Below are 19,411 nucleotides of genomic sequence, written 5' to 3'. Positions count from 1 at the left end.
GGTAAATCCACGATAAATCGGCAGCGGTTTAGCACTGTGGATTTTTCAAATCCGCTGCGGAAAAATCCGCATAGGACCAGAATATGTGTGCACATACCGAAACCCTAACCCTAGCCCTAACCCTACCCCTAACCCTACCCCTACCCCTAACCCTACCCCTACCCCTAACCCTACCCCTACCCCTAACCCTACCCCTAACCCTACCCCTAACCCTAACCCTACCCCTAACCCTAACCCTACCCCTAGTTCTTACCCCAACCTTAGTGAAAAAAAAAAAAATTCTTTATTTTTTTTATTGTCCCTATCTATGGGGGTGACAAAGGGGGGGGTCATTTACTATTTTTTTTATTTTGATCACTGAGATAGGATATATCTCAGTGATCAAAATTCACTCTGGAACGAATCTGCCGGCCGGCAGATTCGGCGGGCGCACTGCACATGCGCCCGCCATTTTGGAAGATGGCGGCGCCCAGGAAAGAAGACGGACGGACCTCGGGCGGCCAGGTAAGTATAAGGGGGGGGAGATCAGGGCACGGGGGGGGCGTCGGAGCACGGGGGGGTGGATCGGATCATGGGGGGGGTGGATCGGAACACGGGAGGGAGGATTGGAGCACGGGGGAGGATTGGAGCACGGGGTGAGGGATCGCTGTGCGGGGGGGGGTGGATCGGAGCACGGGGGGGGGGTCGCTGTGTGCGGGGGGGGGATCGGAGTGCGGGGGGGTTTGATTGCAGCACAGGGGGTGTGATTGGTGCACGGGGAAGCGGACAGGAGGACGGGGGAGCGGAGCACAGGACGGAGGGGAGCGGACTACAGATCGGGGGGCTGGGGGGGCGATCGGAGGGGTGGGGTGGGTGCACATAAGTGTTTCCAGCCATGGCCGATGATATTGCAGCATCGGCCATGGCTGGATTGTAATATTTCACCAGTTTTTTAGGTGAAATATTACAAATCGCTCTGATTGGCAGTTTCACTTTCAACAGCCAATCAGAGCGATCGTAGCCACGAGGGGGTGAAGCCACCCCCCCTGGGCTAAACTACCACTCCCCCTGTCCCTGCAGATCGGGTGAAATGGGAGTTAACCCTTTCACCCGGCCTGCAGGGACGCGATCTTTCCATGACGCATATGCTGCGTCATGGGTCGGAATGGCACCGACTTTCATGACGCAGCGTATGCGTCAAAGGTCGGGAAGGGGTTAAAATGGGGCCCCAAATGCTAACATATTGCACATCACACAAAAGCATTTTGGTTGTAATTACATGCTCTGAGTTCAGGCCGCTAAATGAGTTTGATCGACAATACTGAAGTTATTCAACACTTGTTTCCCGGCCTCTTTCCACCAGCTGAGGAATAATGATGGGACAGAACGATCACTAACAGATCCCCATACGGTATCATGTTATCAGCAGCACATCTACAGTTTACAGCGGCGATGTGCTGCTGAGAACAATGATTTTTGTTCCAGCAAAAACAATCTGAATATGCAGCATTTTACTTGTTTAGTAAAATACACCCCACAGTCCTCCATATAGTATAATACACTCCCTATAGTCCTCCATATATTAAAATACACTGCTCAGTCCTCCACATAGTATAATACACTCCTCATAGTCCTCCATATAGCATAATACACTCCTCATAGTGCTCCATATAGTATAATGCACCACCATAGTCATCCATGTAGTACAATTCACTTCCCATAGTATAATGCACCCCATAGTTCTTCATATAATATAATGTATTCCCCATAGTCCTCGATACAGTATAATGCAGCCCACATATAGTATAATGTAGCCACCACCCTACAGAATATAATGCGGCAACCACAGAGTATAATGCAGCCGCCCCACAGAGTATAATGCAGCCACCCCACAGAGTATAATGTAACCCCATAGAATATAATACAGCCCACCTCCCCATAATATAGTATATAACCTAACCTCCCCCATAGAATATAATATACTCCCACAACAGTATATACCACAGCCACATAGTACATAACATGGCCTTCCCATAGAAGATAATATACTCCCCATAGTATATAGCACAGCCCGCATAGTAGATAACACAGCCCACACAGCAGTATACAGCACAGCCCACACAGTAGTATATACAGCACAGCCCAAACAGTAGTATATACAGCACAGCCCAAACAGTAGTATATACAGCACAGCCCACACAGTAGTATATACAGCACAGCCCACACAGTAGTATATACAGCACAGCCCGCACAGTAGTATATCCAGCACAGCCCGAACAGTGGTATATCCAGCACAGCCCACACAGTGGTATATCCAGCACAGCCCACACAGTGGTATATCCAGCACAGCCCGCACAGTGGTATATCCAGCTCAGCCCGCACAGTGGTATATCCAGCACAGCCCGCACAGTGGTATATCCAGCACAGCCCGCACAGTGGTATATCCAGCACAGCCCGCACAGTGGTATATCCAGCACAGCCCGCACAGTGGTATATCCAGCACAGCCCGCACAGTGGTATATACAGCACAGCCCACACAGTGGTATATACAGCACAGCCCGCACAGTGGTATATCCAGCACAGCCCGCACAGTGGTATATCCAGCACAGCCCGCACAGTGGTATATCCAGCACAGCCCGCACAGTGGTATATCCAGCACAGCCCACACAGTAGTATATACAGCACAGCCCACACAGTGGAATATCCAGCACAGCCCGCACAGTGGTATATCCAGCACAGCCATCACAGTGGTATATCCAGCACAGCCATCACAGTGGTATATCCAGCACAGCCCGCACAGTGGTATATCCAGCACAGCCCGCACAGTGGTATATCCAGCACAGCCCGCACAGTGGTATATCCAGCACAGCCCGCACAGTGGTATATCCAGCACAGCCCGCACAGTGGTATATCCAGCACAACCCGCACAGTGGTATATCCAGCACAGCCCGCACAGTGGTATATCCAGCACAGCCCACATCTCTCCTCCTCCCCCCGAGAATGTCCCCACAGTCCAGCAAAAAACAAAGCAAAAACACTCTCCTCACCTTTCCTCGTGCCCCGCGTTGCTTCCTGCTCCTGTCTCAGCAGCTGCAGTCTGCCAGGGACACAGCAGGTGCGCGATGATATGACGTCATCGCGCACCCGCAGTGTCAGAGGCAGAGCGGGGAATGATGGGAGAGGGAGTGTCTGTAGACGCTCTCTCCTCCATCATTGCATTCAACTGTACTGGCGTCATAGATGCCGGAATAGTTGAATGCGACGGCAGGGGGGTGAGTCGGCAGCGGCGGGGGGAGGCGGATCAAGCGGCCCACGACTGGCACCGGCAGGGGTGGATTAAGGGTAGCCAGGGCCCCGGGCTGTTCAGACACTGTGGGCCCCCCGGTCATGTGACGGGGTCATATGATGGGGGTCATGTGACAGGGTCATGTGATGGGGGTCATGTTATACCTGAACCAGATTATTCCAGAAAAATGGTCGGGCCCTACTCTACTGTAACCTATTAAATATTTGTTAAAATATGCAATACAATTTAGGTATATTTTGACCAATAATATCACATACAAGGAACAAATACCACCGCACCATGTCAAGACCACATATTACCACCAGTTGGTGACCAAATAGCACATACAAGGGACAAATACCACAGCACCATTTCCAGACCACGTATTACCACCACATAGTGGCTGAATACTACACTACTGATCAGTAATAAAAAATAAAAAAAAACAAAAAAACACAATACTATCACCATAAGTGCCAGTATCCACAGGAGATCTGTACTTAGTATGCAGTGTCTGTGTAGAGGTAATACAGTGATCACTGGTGGTATTATACACAGGAGCTCTGTATATAATGTATAGGTAATACAGTGATCACTGGTGACATTGTACACAGGACCTCTGTATATAGTATACAGTGTATAGTGTCAGTGTCTAGGTAACACTGACTCACCAGTGATGTCTCTAGGTGAAGTCCTTCATCTTTCATCCAGCACAGACCGCCATCATTTCTTCCAGCCAGGACTCGTTTCTGCAACAAATAACACAGTTATCTCGAGCTCCGCTTGCAGAACACATTACAAAATTTTTCACAACTTCTACATTACACCACATTAAGAAAAAAAGGCGATATAGTGTCACTCTGCACACTAACAGGACCGCCCCCATTTAAAACAGTATACTCAAAAAATAAAATAAATACATCACTGCAGTAATAATATCCCTTAATTAGCCCCTATGGTAATAATATTCCCCATCCTCGCCCCGTTTATCTCATTCCTGGCTCCAGCCATATGTTCTCGCATCCTGCCCTCATGAGTATCCATTCTACCCCATATGATCTCTCCATCCTGCCCCATCTGCTTCCATCGTATCCATCCTGCCCCATGATCCAATCCTGCCCCATGTCTTTCATTCTGCCCCGTGTCTCCAATCATGCCCCGTATCTACATTCTGCCCATGCCTCCAGTCCTGCCCCCAGTGTGTCCAGCAATCTGCCCCAGTGTGTCCAGCATATTACCCCTAGTGTGTCCAGCATATTACCCCCAGTGTGTTCAGCAATCTGCCCCAGTATGTCCAGCATATTGCCCCAGTGTCCAGCAATCTGCCCGTGTGTTCAGCATTGCCCTCAGACAGTGTGTCCAGCAATCTGCCCCAGTGTCTGACTCCAGCATATTGCCCCCAGTGTGTCCAGCAATCTGCCCGTGTGTCCAGCATTGCCCCCAGACAGTGTGTCCAGCAATCTTCCCCAGTATGTCCAGCATATTGCCCCAGTGTGTCCAGATTTGCCCCCAGACAGTGTGTTCAACAATCTGCCCCAGTATGTCCAGCATATTGCCCCAGTGTGTCCAGCATTGCCTCTAGTGTGTCCAGCAATCTGCCCCAGTATGTCGAGCATATTGCCCCAGTGTGTCCAGCATTGCCCCCGGTGTGTCCAGCATTGCCCCCGGGGTGTCCAGCATTGCCCCCGGTGTGTCCAGCAATCTGCCCCAGTATGTCCAGCATATTGCCCCAGTGTGTCCAGCAATCTGCCCCAGTATGTCCAGTGTATTGCCCCAGAGTGTCCAGCATTGCCCCCAGTGTGTCCTGCAATCTGCCCCAGTGTGTCCAGCAATCTGCCCCAGTGTGTCCAGCATATTACCCCCAGTGTGTCCAGCATATTACCCCCAGTGTGTCCAGCAATCTGCCCCAGTATGTCCAATTGTCCAGCACTGCCCACAGTGTGTCCAGCAATCTGCCCCAGTGTGTCCAGCATATTACCCCCAGTGTGTCCAGCAATCTGCCCCAGTATGTCCAGCATTGCCCCAGTGTCTCCAGCAATCATCTGCCTCAGTGTGTCCTCCAGCATTGCCCCCAGTGTGTCCAGCAGTCATCTGCCCCAGTGTGTCCTCCAGCATTGCCCCCAGTGTCCAGCAATCATCTGCCCCAGTGCCCCAGTGTGTCCTCCAGCATTGCCCCCAGTGTATCCAGCAATCTGCCCCAGTGTCTCCAGCATTGCCCCAGTGTCTCCAGCAATCATCTGCCCCAGTGTGTCCTCCAGCATTGCCCCCAGTGTGTCCAGCAATCTGCCCCAGTGTCTCCAGCATTGCCTCAGTGTGTCCAGCAATCTGCCCCAGTGTGTCCTCCAGCATTGCCCCCAGTGTGTCCAGCAATCTTCCCCAGTGTCTCCAGCATTTCCCCAGTGTCTCCAGCAATCTTCTGCCCCAGTGTGTACTCCAGCATCGCCCCCAGTGTGTCCAGCAATCTGCCCCAGTGTCTCCAGCTTTGCCCCAGTGTGTCCAGCAATCTGTCCCAGTGTCTCCAGCATTGCCCCAGTGTCTCCAGCAATCATCTGCCCCAGTGTGTCCTCCAGCATTGCCCCCAGTGTCCAGCAATCATCTGCCCCAGTGTGTCCTCCAGCATTGCCCCCGGTGTGTCCAGCAATCTGCCCCAGTGTCTCCAGCAATCTGCCCCAGTGTCTCCAGCAATTTGCCCCAGTGTGTCCTCCAGCATCGCCCCCAGTGTGTCCAGCAATCTGCCCCAGTGTCTCCAGCTTTGCCCCAGTGTGTCCAGCAATCTGCCCCAGTGTCTCCAGCATTGCTCCAGTGTCTCCAGCAATCATCTGCCCCAGTGTGTCCTCCAGCATTGCCCCCAGTGTGTCCAGCAATCATCTGCCCCAGTGTGTCCTCCAGCATTGCCCCCAGTGTGTCCAGCAATCTGCCCCAGTGTCTCCAGCATTGCCCCAGTGTCTCCAGCAATCATCTGCCCCAGTGTGTCCTCCAGCATTGCCCCCAGTGTGTCCAGCAATCTGCCCCAGTGTCTCCAGCATTGCCCCAGTGTGTCCAGCAATCTGCCCAGTGTGTCCTCCAGCATTGCCCCCAGTGTGTCCAGCAATCTGCCCCAGTGTCTCCAGCAATCATCTGCCCCAGTGTGTCCTCCAGCATCGCCCCCAGTGTCCAGCAATCTGCCCCAGTGTCTCCAGCTTTGCCCCAGTGTGTCCAGCAATCTGCCTCAGTGTGTCCAGCATTGCCCCCAGTGTCTCCAGCAATCTGCCCCAGTGTCTCCAGCATTGCCCCAGTGTCTCCAGCATTGCCCCAGTGTCTCCAGCATTGCCCCAGTGTCTCCAGCATTGCCCCAGTGTGTCCAGCAATCATCTGCCCCAGTGTGTCCTCCAGCATTGCCCCAGTGTATCCAGCATTGCCCCAGTGTCTCCAGCATTGCCCCAGTGTCTCCAGCATTGCCCCAGTGTCTCCAGCAGTCATCTACCCCAGTGTGTCCTCCAGCATTGCCCCCAGTGTGTCCACCGTTATCAAAAAACAAAACAAAACAAAAAAAGAAACCGAGTCTCCTCACCTGACCTGTGCGCTCCAGCGGCGAGCTCCCTCCAGCAGCGCGCACTCGCCAGCGACTGACAATGACGTCAGATGCCGGCGACGTGTGCGCTGCACCTGCTACGGCCGACTTCAGCTGCCAGCCTCCAATTGGCTGTAGCTGTTAACTATTGACGTGCGGGCCCGGTGCAGCGCCGCAGCGCCGGAAGGGGCCCGGTGAGCAGATGAGACGGGGCCCAAAGTGGGCCCCCTCTCTCTGCCCACCGAGTCTGGGGGCCCATAAATGCCAGTGGGCAATCTGTGCGGTAGCCCAGGGCCCCCCCACACCACTGGGCCCTGCGCTACCGCCCATATTGACCCTCTTATAATCCGCCCCTGGGCACCGGCCCTTCTGGCATTTGCCAGAAGTGCCCGATGGCCAGTCCGGCCCTGAATCAGGGGCTTCTCTGCATCACGGCACTCTTAGATAAGATGGCAAAAAACCTGGCATTAGATTCCTATTAACAACTTACCTTTCTGTCAAGAATTGTCCACTCAATTTCAAAATATTTTTCTATAACAAAGTTAAGGAGGTTGGCTTGGACTAACATTGATAACCTATTCAGCAAATAGATAATCAATCTGATAACTAATGGGGTCCAACCACTGACACCCTCACAAATCAGCTGATATCTGCTACAGCAATGGCTTGATGTAAGCAACATCTGGAGCACAATACAGCATGCCTATAAATTTCTTAGTGGCTGCTGCTGAGTACTGCAGCTTGTCTCCCCTTTGGAGTGGTGCTTCTATCCATATATTGCTTACCGTCTGCCACTGCAGAAGCAGATATCAGCTGATCAATAATGGTGCTAAGTGTCAAACCCCCGCCAATCTCATATTAATGACCTAGGTCCTGGTACCTTAGTACTTAGCCCTTCAATATAAGGAAAGGGATGCTCTGTTTAGGATCCTTATAGCTTGACCAGAGTATAGAGTAGTCAACAAGTGTCTCTCACTCTGAAGGGCATGTTCTGTCTTACAATACAATAACTCGAATGGCCACTAGGCTAGGTTTCCCCACAGATTGAAGCTGATGACTGATAATCTAAGTAGAGGATACTTTGTAACCAACTTAATCTCAAAAGACCTATCAAACACGTTTGGTTAATCCAAAGTGGTTGACCACTTTAAGCAAACAGTGCTTACCAATTCTAACTTAAGTCAAATGTGGTGAAATATTCCCTTTTAAACTATCTAAACTATTAGTATTGGCATGCAGGTTATAGAAAGTCGAAAAAGTCCTACCTGTGAGTCTCATCAGATGCCTTGTTGCTGATAAATCATCTTTTATCATTTTGTATAAATGACCTCCTCCCTGGAACATAATTCTCCCCGAAATATATAAAAGAAGCTCTGGAGCCAGTTACTAGTATGATGTGTAATGGCCGCGCTCTGCTCTCCTGATGTCACTGCAGATCTGTGTGTGATTATACCTGACACATCAGCAGCTTCAGCTTCCACCTCACAGGCAGACAGGGTTGCAATATTGTTACATTACATAAGAGCTCAGAAAGAAGCAAAAAATGTGTTTGTAAGTAGTCAAAGTTCATTTCTCCTATTCTGTGTTAGTTACTTGACTCACACTGGTAACTCCTCCTTCATGTAACATAAGCTCTGGAGGCAGAGTTATCTTCCAGCAACATAGCCTGGAAGCGGTGATTTATACAGTTTAGATAGGTCAAATGTGGTGACAGACTTCCTTTAAGGACTCCCTCTTTGAGCTCACCATTATAAAATTCAAATAACTGATTTTGATGTTCTGTTGCATAAAAGGAAATAAGGGATCACCAACTGCTGCTTGTTTCTATTCTTTTTTAAAAATGTTCACTCTTCGAGCCATGAATCTTTCAGTCTACACTTTAGACCTATTAACACTGAAGCACACTAATGACTGTCCCTCTTACAATATTTTGTCAGGCTTCCAATAACACATCTTTAGAGGTCTTCTACAGAACCTTTTCATCCAGAATTTAGTGGTATACTGACATTACAGACTTCCCCGATGTCATCTTCCCACACAAATGAAGGGGTTGTCCATTATTCGGACATCCCCTTCCAATTCACTATATTCCCCTGATGTAAAATAACAGCCTATACTCCTCTCCAGTATGGGTGTCATTCCAGTGATGCCAGCACTTACTGTCCTGAGTCTCACATGACTTTGGCTACAGGGCTCCCATGACATTATGTCATGGGAGCCCTGGGAGAGCAGACACCAACATCGCTGGAAAAGTGCCGATACTGGAGGAGAGTATATGTGTTATTATTTTACATAGGTGAAATATATTGATTGAGAAGGCGTTATCTGAGTAGTGGACAACCCCTTTCAGGTAAAATTAGAAGTTTATTTTAACTCTGTATCTTCCCAGAATACTTGGTGGCAGTGACAAAAATGGCCTCCGTCCTCTTATGGTCAGGCCAGCATGCTCACATTACAATCAAAACCAAGTCCATTCTTTAACAAATATTTTTAGAAATATTTTTTCTTAGTTTCTACCCAAAATTATTTTCATTCCCCCCCAAAATAGAAAGTGTTCCTAAAACATCCCACCATTACAAACAAACCAATCTTCAGTTTTTATAGAAGCAAGTTCTTCAAACAGATTTGACAGCAGCTAATAATAAACAGCTTTACCGTACTTGTAAAATTCCTGTTTCCAAATCAAGCGTAACTGTAATTGTCAAGCGTAACTGTTTTTTTTCATGGAGGGCTAAAGAATAGCTTAAATATGCTCCACACAGATAACATCACATGTGATAAGCAGCACAGATGTTGAGCGAGATCAGTAAATCTGTGAGCGGCTTCTTAAGTTACGGTATGCCTGAATGGAAGGAGACCTTTAGATGTAATCTTCGGTTTAATGCAGTGTAATATTACTTTCAGTTGTGTAGGAGTTAATGGTAATAAAACTATTTCACATACATTTTTCATTATATCTGGAATCAAAGGTTTAATGCAGGGATGTTGTATATAGTGAAGAAATAGGCCACCTTTCAGGTCATTATTGCAATGGGCAACACACGGTGATCATTTTTATTTATTTGGGCCAATATGCACCATTAAACTATGTTAGCAGGCATTAATAGTATGCCATTGTCTTAGATGTAACATCTGCTGGAACATAATTACTTTATACCACAATAGACATATTTTAGGGAAGGGGTCCGCTAGTCAAACCATAGGTAATTCTTTTATTATAATTACTGGATCACAACATGCATGAATAATAATAAAGCTTATGGTTTCGCACAACTGTGCACCAGTTGGCCGCTCTTCACTAAGGCTGCGTGCCCAAGATCAGGAGTAGCAGCATTTTGGGCGCAGCATATTTGCGCTGCTTTTTACAGTACAAGCACAGTGGATAGACATCCCATGCCCACTGTGCTTCCATGTACCACTGCATAATCTCACTCGTGGTGTAGGTTTACGAGCCGCAGTATGTTAATTATCTGCAGTGGAGATAACCATTCATTAGATGAGTTAAATCTTGAAGATTGATTTTATTCAAAGAAGCTCTTTTCTTGTCCTTCACCTTTTTAAAGCAAAAACTCATATGATTCTTTAAAATATTGCAAGTCAGTCTTCAACTAAGCAAAAATAAAATTACACCGATTTTGAACTACGTTTATGAGTACTGGATCACAGTTGCTCAAAAATTGTGTGACATTTGAATAGTTACAATCATGATTTAAGATTAAACATCTACAGTGGGTATGGAAAGTATTCAGACCCTGTTAGGGCTAGCGGAATGCACCAAGTAATAGAGAGATTGATACGAGGTGCGTTCGCAGCCCGGGGTCCACTGTGCAGAGATACCTGCTGCAAAGTAATGCCGGAAGGACACTGAGCTCACACGTGGGTTAAACTTCACCCTGTGTGAAATGAAAGCGAGCTCTGTTGCCTCACAGAGTCGCGCTGTACACAGAGATTAATACCCTAACTAGGGTTCTGCTTGCTCTGGAAGTCTTCTGTGCTAACCGCACACATGAAGGAACCACATGCTAAGCCAAGGCTAATTGCCCCCACTGACGCTAGCTGCCTGCCTGAGTGTACAGCCCCAAGGCTAAACAGGCTCACACCACATATAAACTGAGTGGTATCGTATCCACTGGCAACTGCCAAGCACAAATTGTTAGGGTTGGCGGAACGCACCGAATATATTTATTAGATGGGATAGGTGCGTTCGCAACCCGGGATCCACCGTGCAGGAAAGAACCTGCTGCTAAGTAAGGCGGAAAAGCAAATTAGAACAAACTCTGTTACTTCACAGAGCCCATAGAAAAGAGAACGCTGTGCCCTGTTTAGCTCACAGGGAACACAGCTACTGTGTAGAGCCGACAGTGGTCATGCAGTCCAACCAACACGCAGCTCCTCTCCGGTGGAGCTGGAATTCTATTGGCTGTTAGCCAGCCCTGAATTCACACATAAACTCCTCGCCGGAGGTGCCAGCATTCTAGGGGCTTATTTCAGCCGGGTTCCTGACCACACACACGACCACACTGGCACTGAGCTCGTACATATTTGACACTAGCGCATGGCCGTGCGGTCATGAGAACCTTTTATAGCTGTAGCACCTTCAGGACATTCCAAGAAGAACCAATGGAAGGCTGCCACAGAACTTGATCGGGTACAGGACCTTCCTGGAGGACCAATGGAAGTTGCTGCAGTACCTGAGCATGTGACCCTTGATCTCCACTGAGAGATCTTACCCTGGGCATGCTCAGTGTGTGCAAAGCAGGACTTAGTCCCAGAAAAGCCTGCTCGCCGCACATCAGTGCAGGGTACAATAGCAGTGCCTGGAGAGGCAGCAGTAACCCTTTGCATAGTATCAGATTCAGTGAGACGCTGGAACCGACGTCTCCGCTGAGCAGGCTCCACTGCGGCCGATGCAGAATGGGAGACCACAGCAGACATGGCTCGAATTCCCCCTGTGCAGCGGCAGGAACTCGACTCCTAACAAAAATGATACTAGTGCATGGCCGTGCAGCCATGCAAACCTTTTATAGTTGTAGCTCTCTAGGACCTTCCTAGTGGACCAATAGGAGCTGCTACAGGACCTGAGCATGTGAACCCTGACCTCCAATGAGAGGTCTTCCCTTGGGAATGCTCAGAAGGAGAAAAGCAAGACTTAGTCCCAGGAGCGCCTGCTCGCCGTACTGGTTATAATGGCTGAACCTGGAGGGGCAGCAGTAACCAAACGTGCATTATCTGTCTGAGCCAGGCGCTGGGACCGACGTCTCCGCTGAGCAGGCTCCACTGCGGCTGGAGAAGAATGGGAAACCGCAGCGGACATGGTTCGAAATTCCTCCTGTGCAGCGGCAGGAACTCGACACCTAACATTACCCCCCCTCTAGGGCCCCCCTCCCTGGGCCTCGCTACGTTCAAAGGCTGCAATAAGCAGCGGAGCCCGAATGTGGTCCACAGGTTCCCAGGTTCTGTCCTCTGGACCGTGAAACTGGCTGAAATGAAATAGAGTGAAAAATTTAAAAGGGTCTGAATACTTTCTGTACCCACTGTATATAGGGGCAACCATGACAATAATGGCTTTTTTTAAACACCAAAGACAATAGAAAGTAAAAAAGAAAGAAAATGGGCTCAAATTGGGTAAGAAACGTAACAATTAGAACTATTTACTCATGAAGACAATAATGAACATGCGTCTATAATTATCAGAAGAAGCTGAAACATTGTTTTTCTTTAAAGCGGTTTCCAGATGAAAACAAGTTATCACCTATCCTAGGGATAGGTGGTATCTTATTGATTGGCGGAGGCCCGAATGGCAGAATGAGGAAACTTTTGTCTTTGTTAGAATTGTACTGGGATCCAAGAAGTATCGTTTCTCCTTGCGGAGAGTGACATGTTAAGCATGTCGAGGTGAGGAGACTTAAAGCTGCAATGCTCCTCTGGGAAATATGCAAATTGTCTCTTCAGAGAGGTAGAGGACTAGAACTCTAGTACCACCTATTGGAAGCAGCAATTCTAACAGTCAATGTCGACCCTTTAACGACCCTTGTCACATGACTTAGGATAATAGCCAAACCAGAATCTCAATTTGCAGACACTGTGTTTTGGGGGTACTGCCCCTCGTCAGTGCAAAGTGGAGATCTGGTTTGGCTGATTGATAGGCATCTGACCGGGATCCAAGAAGTATTGTTTCTCCTTGTGAAGAGTGACATGATAAGTATGTTGAGGTGAGGAGACTTAAAGCCACAATGCTCCTCTGGGAAATATGCAAATTGTCTCTTCAGAGCGGAAGAGGACTAGAACTCTAGCGCCACCTATTGGAAAGAGCAATCCTAATTAATTTTGTAATGGTAATAATCAAAGTAAATACTTTTATGCCCAATGATGACAAAAGTATTTTTGGAGTGATATCTTTATTGGCTAAAAAGAAAATAATATATGGTTGCAAGTTTTCAGAGCACAGAGGCTCCTTCTTCAGGCAGGATTACAAATGAATTAAAATGACAAAAGACATTTAAGAGATATTACAGCAGGACATTGTCTCATAAGGTGGGAGGGGTGAAAAGGTAAGCCAAGGAAATCAAATTAGGCATTTTCTTACAAATGGAGAGGCAGTGGGAATGTTCTTCTTAGTTATCTGCAGTCCCTCTGGTGGAGGTGTGAGTTTTATCCATGTAGTGAGTCATAAATCCAGGTGTTAAATTGCATCCAAGTGTCAAAGAATTGAACATTTTTATCATTTTCATATCCCAAATTTTTCTCTCTGTCATACTTAAAATGACCTTTTAGTATTTAGACCTTTAAATCTGTTATGCAGTGTCCAGGTCGAGAGAAATGTTTCCCCACAGGCGTGTTCAATTCATTCCTGATTGTGTTTCTGTGTAGATTCATCCTAGTTTGTAGTTTTTGCATGGTTTCCCCAATATAGATCCCTCCAGAGGACCTTGTACATTGTATCATGTACAAACTCATAAGTCCAGAATACAGAATAAGCGTTAGGCACTTCGAAACAACTTTATATGAAACACTAAAGACAAGTGATAATTGTATTCACTAGTCAAGAAGAGATTCCCAACATTTAAAGATAAAATAATATATTTTTATTGATGCACAATTTTAAAATGATTTAAAATGGGGGAAAGAAAGGGGAAGGTGACCTCCAAAAAATGAGGGAAACTACCATTAGCCAATACAAGCCTGATAATGGAGGGACTGAGAAATCAAAGAAAAAGAGGGGGGGGGGGGTGGATTATAAGCTGGTGTTGGCAGGTAGCAGGCAGTCTAGTATGCTGGTTGTATGCCAAGCACTCCTTTGTAAGGCTCTGCTGCATATACACCAACCAGATATACATAATCCCCAAAAGCACCCATGCATCAACTGTATGTACCGTCCTTACCCTTACTGATGAGTGGCAAAAATGTGTAGATATGAAATTTAAGCATTATTACCTCCACCCGGTTGTAGTGCTAGTCAGGATGCGGTGTTTCCCTCACACCCGATGGGTGCCGTTTCGCTATTGCTTCTTCCAGGGTGGAGGTAATAATGCTTTAATTTCATATTACACATTTTTGCCACTCATCGGTAAGGGTAGGGACGGTACATACAGTTGATGCATAGGTGCTTTTTGTGATTATGCTGGTGTATATTCAGCAGAGCCTTTCAAAGGAGAGCTTGGCAAACAACCAGCATACTAGACTGCCTGCTACCTACCAACAACAGCTCTTTTTCTTTGATTTCTCAGTCCCTCCATTATCAGGATTGTATTGGCTAATGGTAGTTTCACTCATTTTTTGGAGGTCACCTTCCCCTTTCTTTCCCCCCTGTTTTAAATGATTTTAACCCCTTTACCCCCAAGGGTGGTTTGCACGTTATGGACTGGGCCAATTTTTACAATTCTGACCACTGTCCTTTTATGAGGTTATAACTCTGGAACGCTTCAACAGATCCCGGTGATTCTGACATTGTTTTCTCGTGACATATTGTACTTCATGATAGTGGTAAAATTTCTTTGATATTACCTGCGTTTATTTGTGAAAAAAACGGAAATTTGGCGAAAATTTTGAAAATTTCGCAATTTTCCAACTTTGAATTTTATGCAATTAAATCACAGAGATATGTCACACAAAATACTTAATAAGTAACATTTCCCACATGTCTACTTTACATCAGCACAATTTTGGAACCAAAATTTTTTTTTGTTAGGGAGTTTTAAGGGTTAAAAGTTGACCAGCAATTTCTCATTTTTACAACACCATTTTATTTTAGGGACCACATCTCATTTGAAGTCATTTTGAGGGGTCTATATGATAGAAAATACCCAAGTGTGACACCATTCTAAAAGCTGCACCCCTCAAGGTTCTCAAAACCACATTCAAGAAGTTTATTAACCCTTCAGGTGCTTCACAGGAATTTTTGGAATGTTTAAATAAAAATTAACATTTAACTTTTTTTCACAAAAAATTTACTTCAGCTCCAATTTGTTTTATTTTACCAAGGGTAACAGGAGAAAATGGACCCCAAAAGTTGTTGTCCAATTTGTCCTGAGTACGCTGATACCCCATATGTTGGGGTAAACTCCTGTTTGGGCACACGGGAGAGCTCGGAAGGGAAGGAGCACTGTTTTACTTTTTCAATGCAGAATTGGATGGAATTGAGATCGGTCGCCATGTCGCGTTTGGAGATCCCCCTGATGTGCCTAAACAGTGGAAACCCCCCAATTATAACTGAAACCCTAATCCAAACACACCCCTAACCCTAATCCCAACGGTAACCCTAACCACTCCTCTAACCCAGACACACCCCTAATCCCAATCGCAAATGTAATCCAAACCCTAACCCTAACTTTAGCCCCAACCCTAACCCTAGCCCTTACCCTAACCCTAGCCCCAACCCTAACCCTAGTCCCAACCCTAGCCCTAAACCTAGCCCTAAACCTAGCCCTTACCCTAGCCCTAACCCTAGCCCCAACCCTAACCCTAGTCCCAACCCTAGCCCTAACCCTAGCCCTAAACCTAGCCCTAACCCTAGCCCTAACCCTAGCCCCAACCCTAACCCTAGCCCTAACCCTAACCCTAGTCCCAACCCTAGCCCTAACCCTAGCCCTAAACCTAACCCTAACCCTAGCCCTAATCCTAGCCCTAATCCTAGCCCTAACCCTAGCCCTAACCCTAATGGGAAAATGGAAATAAATACATTTTTTTCATTTACTTTTATAGCGGGTTTTTTAGCGGATTTTTATGATTGGCAGCTGTCACACACTGAAAGACGCTTTTTATTGCAAAAAATATTTTTTGCGTTACCATATTTTGAGAGCTATAATTTTTCCATATTTGAGTCCACAGAGTCATGTGAGGTCTTGGTTTTTGCGGGACGAGTTGACGTTTTTATTGGTAACATTTTCGGGCACGTGACATTTTTTGATCGCTTTTTATTCCGATTTTTGTGAGGCAGAATGACCAAAAACCAGCTATACATGAATTTCTTTTGGGGGAGGCGTTTATACCGTTCCGCGTTTGGTAAAATTGATAAAGCAGTTTTAATCTTCGGTTCAGTACGATTACAGCGACACCTCATTTATATCATTTTTTTTATGTTTTGGCGCTTTTATATGATAAAAACTATTTTATAGAAAAAAATAATTATTTTTGCATTGCTTTATTCTGAGGACTATAACTTTTTTATTTTTTTGCTGTTGTCGCTGTATGGTGGCTCGTTTTTTGCGGGACAAGATGACGCTTTCAGCGGTACCATGGTTATTTATATCCGTCTTTTTGATCGCGTGTTATTCCACTTTTTGTTTGGCGGTATGATAATAAAGCGTTGTTTTTTGCCTCGTTTTTTTTTTTTTTTTCTTACGATGTTTACTGAAGGGGTTAACTAGTGGGCCAGTTTTATAGGTCGGGTCGTTACGGACGTGGCGATACTAAATATGTGTACTTTTATTGTTTTGTTTTTTTTTATTTAGATAAAGAAATGTATTTATGGGAATAATATATTTTTTTTTTTTTCATTATTTAGGATTTTTTTTTTTTTTTTTTTTACACACTTGGAATTTTTTTTTTTTACTTTTTTACTTTGTCCCAGGGGGGGACAATACAGATCGGTGATCTGCCAGTTTGGACAGCACTCTGACAGATCACCGATCTGTCTGAGAGCAGTGCAGCGTTACCAAGTGCCTGCTCTGAGCAGGCACTTGGTAAGCCACCTCCCTCCCTGCAGGACCCGGATCCGCGGCCATTTTGGATCCGGGACTTACTGCAGGGAGGGAGGTAGGAGACCCCCGGAGCAACGCGATCACATTGCGTTGCTGCGGGGGTCTCAGGGAAGCCCCCAGGGAGCCCCCTCCCTGCGCGATGCTTCCCTGCACCGCCGGCACATCGCGATCATCTTTGATCGCGGTGTGCCGGGGGTTAATGTGCCGGGGGCGGTCCGTGACCGCTCCTGGCACATAGTGCCGGATGTCAGCTGCGATAAGCAGCTGACACCCGGCCGCGATCGGCGGCGCTCCCCCCGTGAGCGCGGCCGATCGCGCTGGACGTAATATTCCGTCCTTGGGAATTAAGGCCCACCCCACATGGACGGAATATTACGTCCAATGGCAGAAAGGGGTTAAAATTGTGTATCAATAAAAATATATTTCATCTTTAAATGTTGAGAATCTCTTCTTCTCTTGTCTTTATTGTATCATGTACAGTACACCACATTGGAGGTTGTACGTGAACAGAAATCCATGACCTTATATTCCTGATTCGTGTTTGGCATGTGGACTGTATTTGTTGGTAATATGTGGGTAGACACTTTGCATTTTTTATTGTTACATGGGAATGTGGCCATCACTCATGGTGATGAGAAGACACTTCTGACAAGGAGATTCCTTAAATTAGGGGGCTGTTTGTAGGAGAGAAGTGGTAGTTCTGGGAATATATATTTTAATTTATGGTCTCTGTGGAATACGGGTTGGGGATTAACACCAGTTTTCCTTAGGGTGCTCATGTGGGGGTTGTATGTGACAACAAGAGGCAACGTGTTGTTGTTCTCCCTCAGTCTGTAATCCAGGAGGCTGCTTCTTGGGATCCTTGTAGCCCTGTGGATCTGTTCATCTATCACCAGTGGATGGTATCCTTGTAGGAATGTATTCATCAGTGATCGCAGGAGTAGTTTTCTGTCTTTGCTGTCTGAACAGATCCGAATATACCTCAGTGCTTGACTGTAGATGATGGATTTTTTATGTGTCTTGGATGAAAGCTGTTCCATCTAAGATATGCTGGACATCCTGTGGGCTTATGGTAAATTGACGTTTCTATGGTGTTGTCCTTGATGTGGCCAGAAAATGTATTTGGGACTTTACATATATGCTAGCCACCTTAGGGAGAGACCCAAGTTGGGACTTTAAGAATTTGAGAGTGAGCTTGATGGTTGGGTGGGACTTGTTGAAGTTATTGTGGAAGGTAAGCAGATAATCTATGGGGCCTGTCCAGATTAGCAGATCATCAATGTAATGGAGGTATGCTAGAGCTTTAATAGAGCAAGAAGACAAAGTCCTCCTCTAGTTTAACCATAAATAGGTTAGCATATTGTAGGGACATTTTACTTCCCATGGCGGTGCCCATACACTGTTGGTATAAATTGATTCCCAAAGGAAAAATAGTTGTGATGAAGCACAAAACTGATAAACTGCAGTGTTCTGTGGAACACGGCAAGATTGTTTTTTTGAAGAAAACATTTGCATGCCACAATCCCATCCTCATGAGGAATGTTGGAATAGAGAGACTCTACCTCCATGGTGTCTAGTATGCCTAATTTCATTTCCTTGGCTTAACTTTAGGAGGCATCACCCCTCCCATTTCATGAAACAAATGTCCTGCTGTAATATCTCTTAAAAGTTGTGCCTTTTGTCTTATAAATTATAAAAGTATTTACATTGATTTTTTTGGCTATCATGGTACCACAATATAATTATTGTACATCATAATGGTGATTAAAACTTCCTGTTCAGTGAGGGTCCTAATGGTCAAACCTCCACCTGTCAACCAGTTATCCGTGGACAACTCCTTGAATATTTTTAAATATATGTCTATTTTTTCTGAGACACTGACCCAAAGTCAGATGAGATTGAGCTCCAGGGTTTAGATTACAATTTGAGAAGATATATGAAATATGCAGACAAATATATCCTTTGTCATTTCTTTCACATGCAGTATTCTTAAAGGAACTTTGGAATTAAAAAAACATCTACACCCATATACAGTACAGAATACACATACATAGCAGCGACTATGCATTCCAGTTGTGTAGATATTGCATTTGGTGATTTTAATCCATACAAGTTCTCTATAACACTGGATCTATCAGAATTCAGAAGTGAACAACCTCTACTTCAAAGCCATGATTATTTGCTAATGCAACTAGTGTTGCATAATTTACCACATTCAATTTATTTTTAACTGATTTTGCAGATATTTGAGAAATAGTCAATAATATTTTACTTTGCTGGTATTTTTTGGATATAGAACACATACAGTGCTAAGAAATCTTTTCACTTTTGATATGTTGCCACTTACTGACAAGGCACAGACTGGTGGTAAGCCAGGTTGGCAGAAGTACACACAGA

The 19,411-nt window shown here is 46.0% G+C and overlaps 1 protein-coding gene across 3 annotated transcripts in view; it reads right to left on the bottom strand.

Moving 5' to 3' along the window:
* The window catches only part of RBPMS (RNA binding protein, mRNA processing factor), a 321,546-nt gene that overhangs the window by 247,136 nt on the left and 54,999 nt on the right, over positions 1-19,411 (bottom strand). The window contains exon 1 of one of the 3 annotated variants that reach the window (XM_069743136.1): positions 3,937-4,010. The exons of the other annotated variants lie outside the window; for them this stretch is intronic. Within the exon in view, the coding sequence (XP_069599237.1) occupies positions 3,937-3,972 (36 nt within the window). The 5' untranslated portion in view covers positions 3,973-4,010. Of the gene's footprint in view, positions 1-3,936; positions 4,011-19,411 lie in introns of those variants that run through there. 3 annotated transcript variants of the gene reach the window in all.

Source organism: Ranitomeya imitator, chromosome 1 (genome assembly GCF_032444005.1).
Source record: "Ranitomeya imitator isolate aRanImi1 chromosome 1, aRanImi1.pri, whole genome shotgun sequence".
In the NCBI taxonomy this organism is placed as follows: Eukaryota; Metazoa; Chordata; class Amphibia; order Anura; family Dendrobatidae; genus Ranitomeya; species Ranitomeya imitator.
Note: the sequence above shows the minus strand (reverse complement) of the source record. Positions and strands in the feature narration are given on the sequence as shown.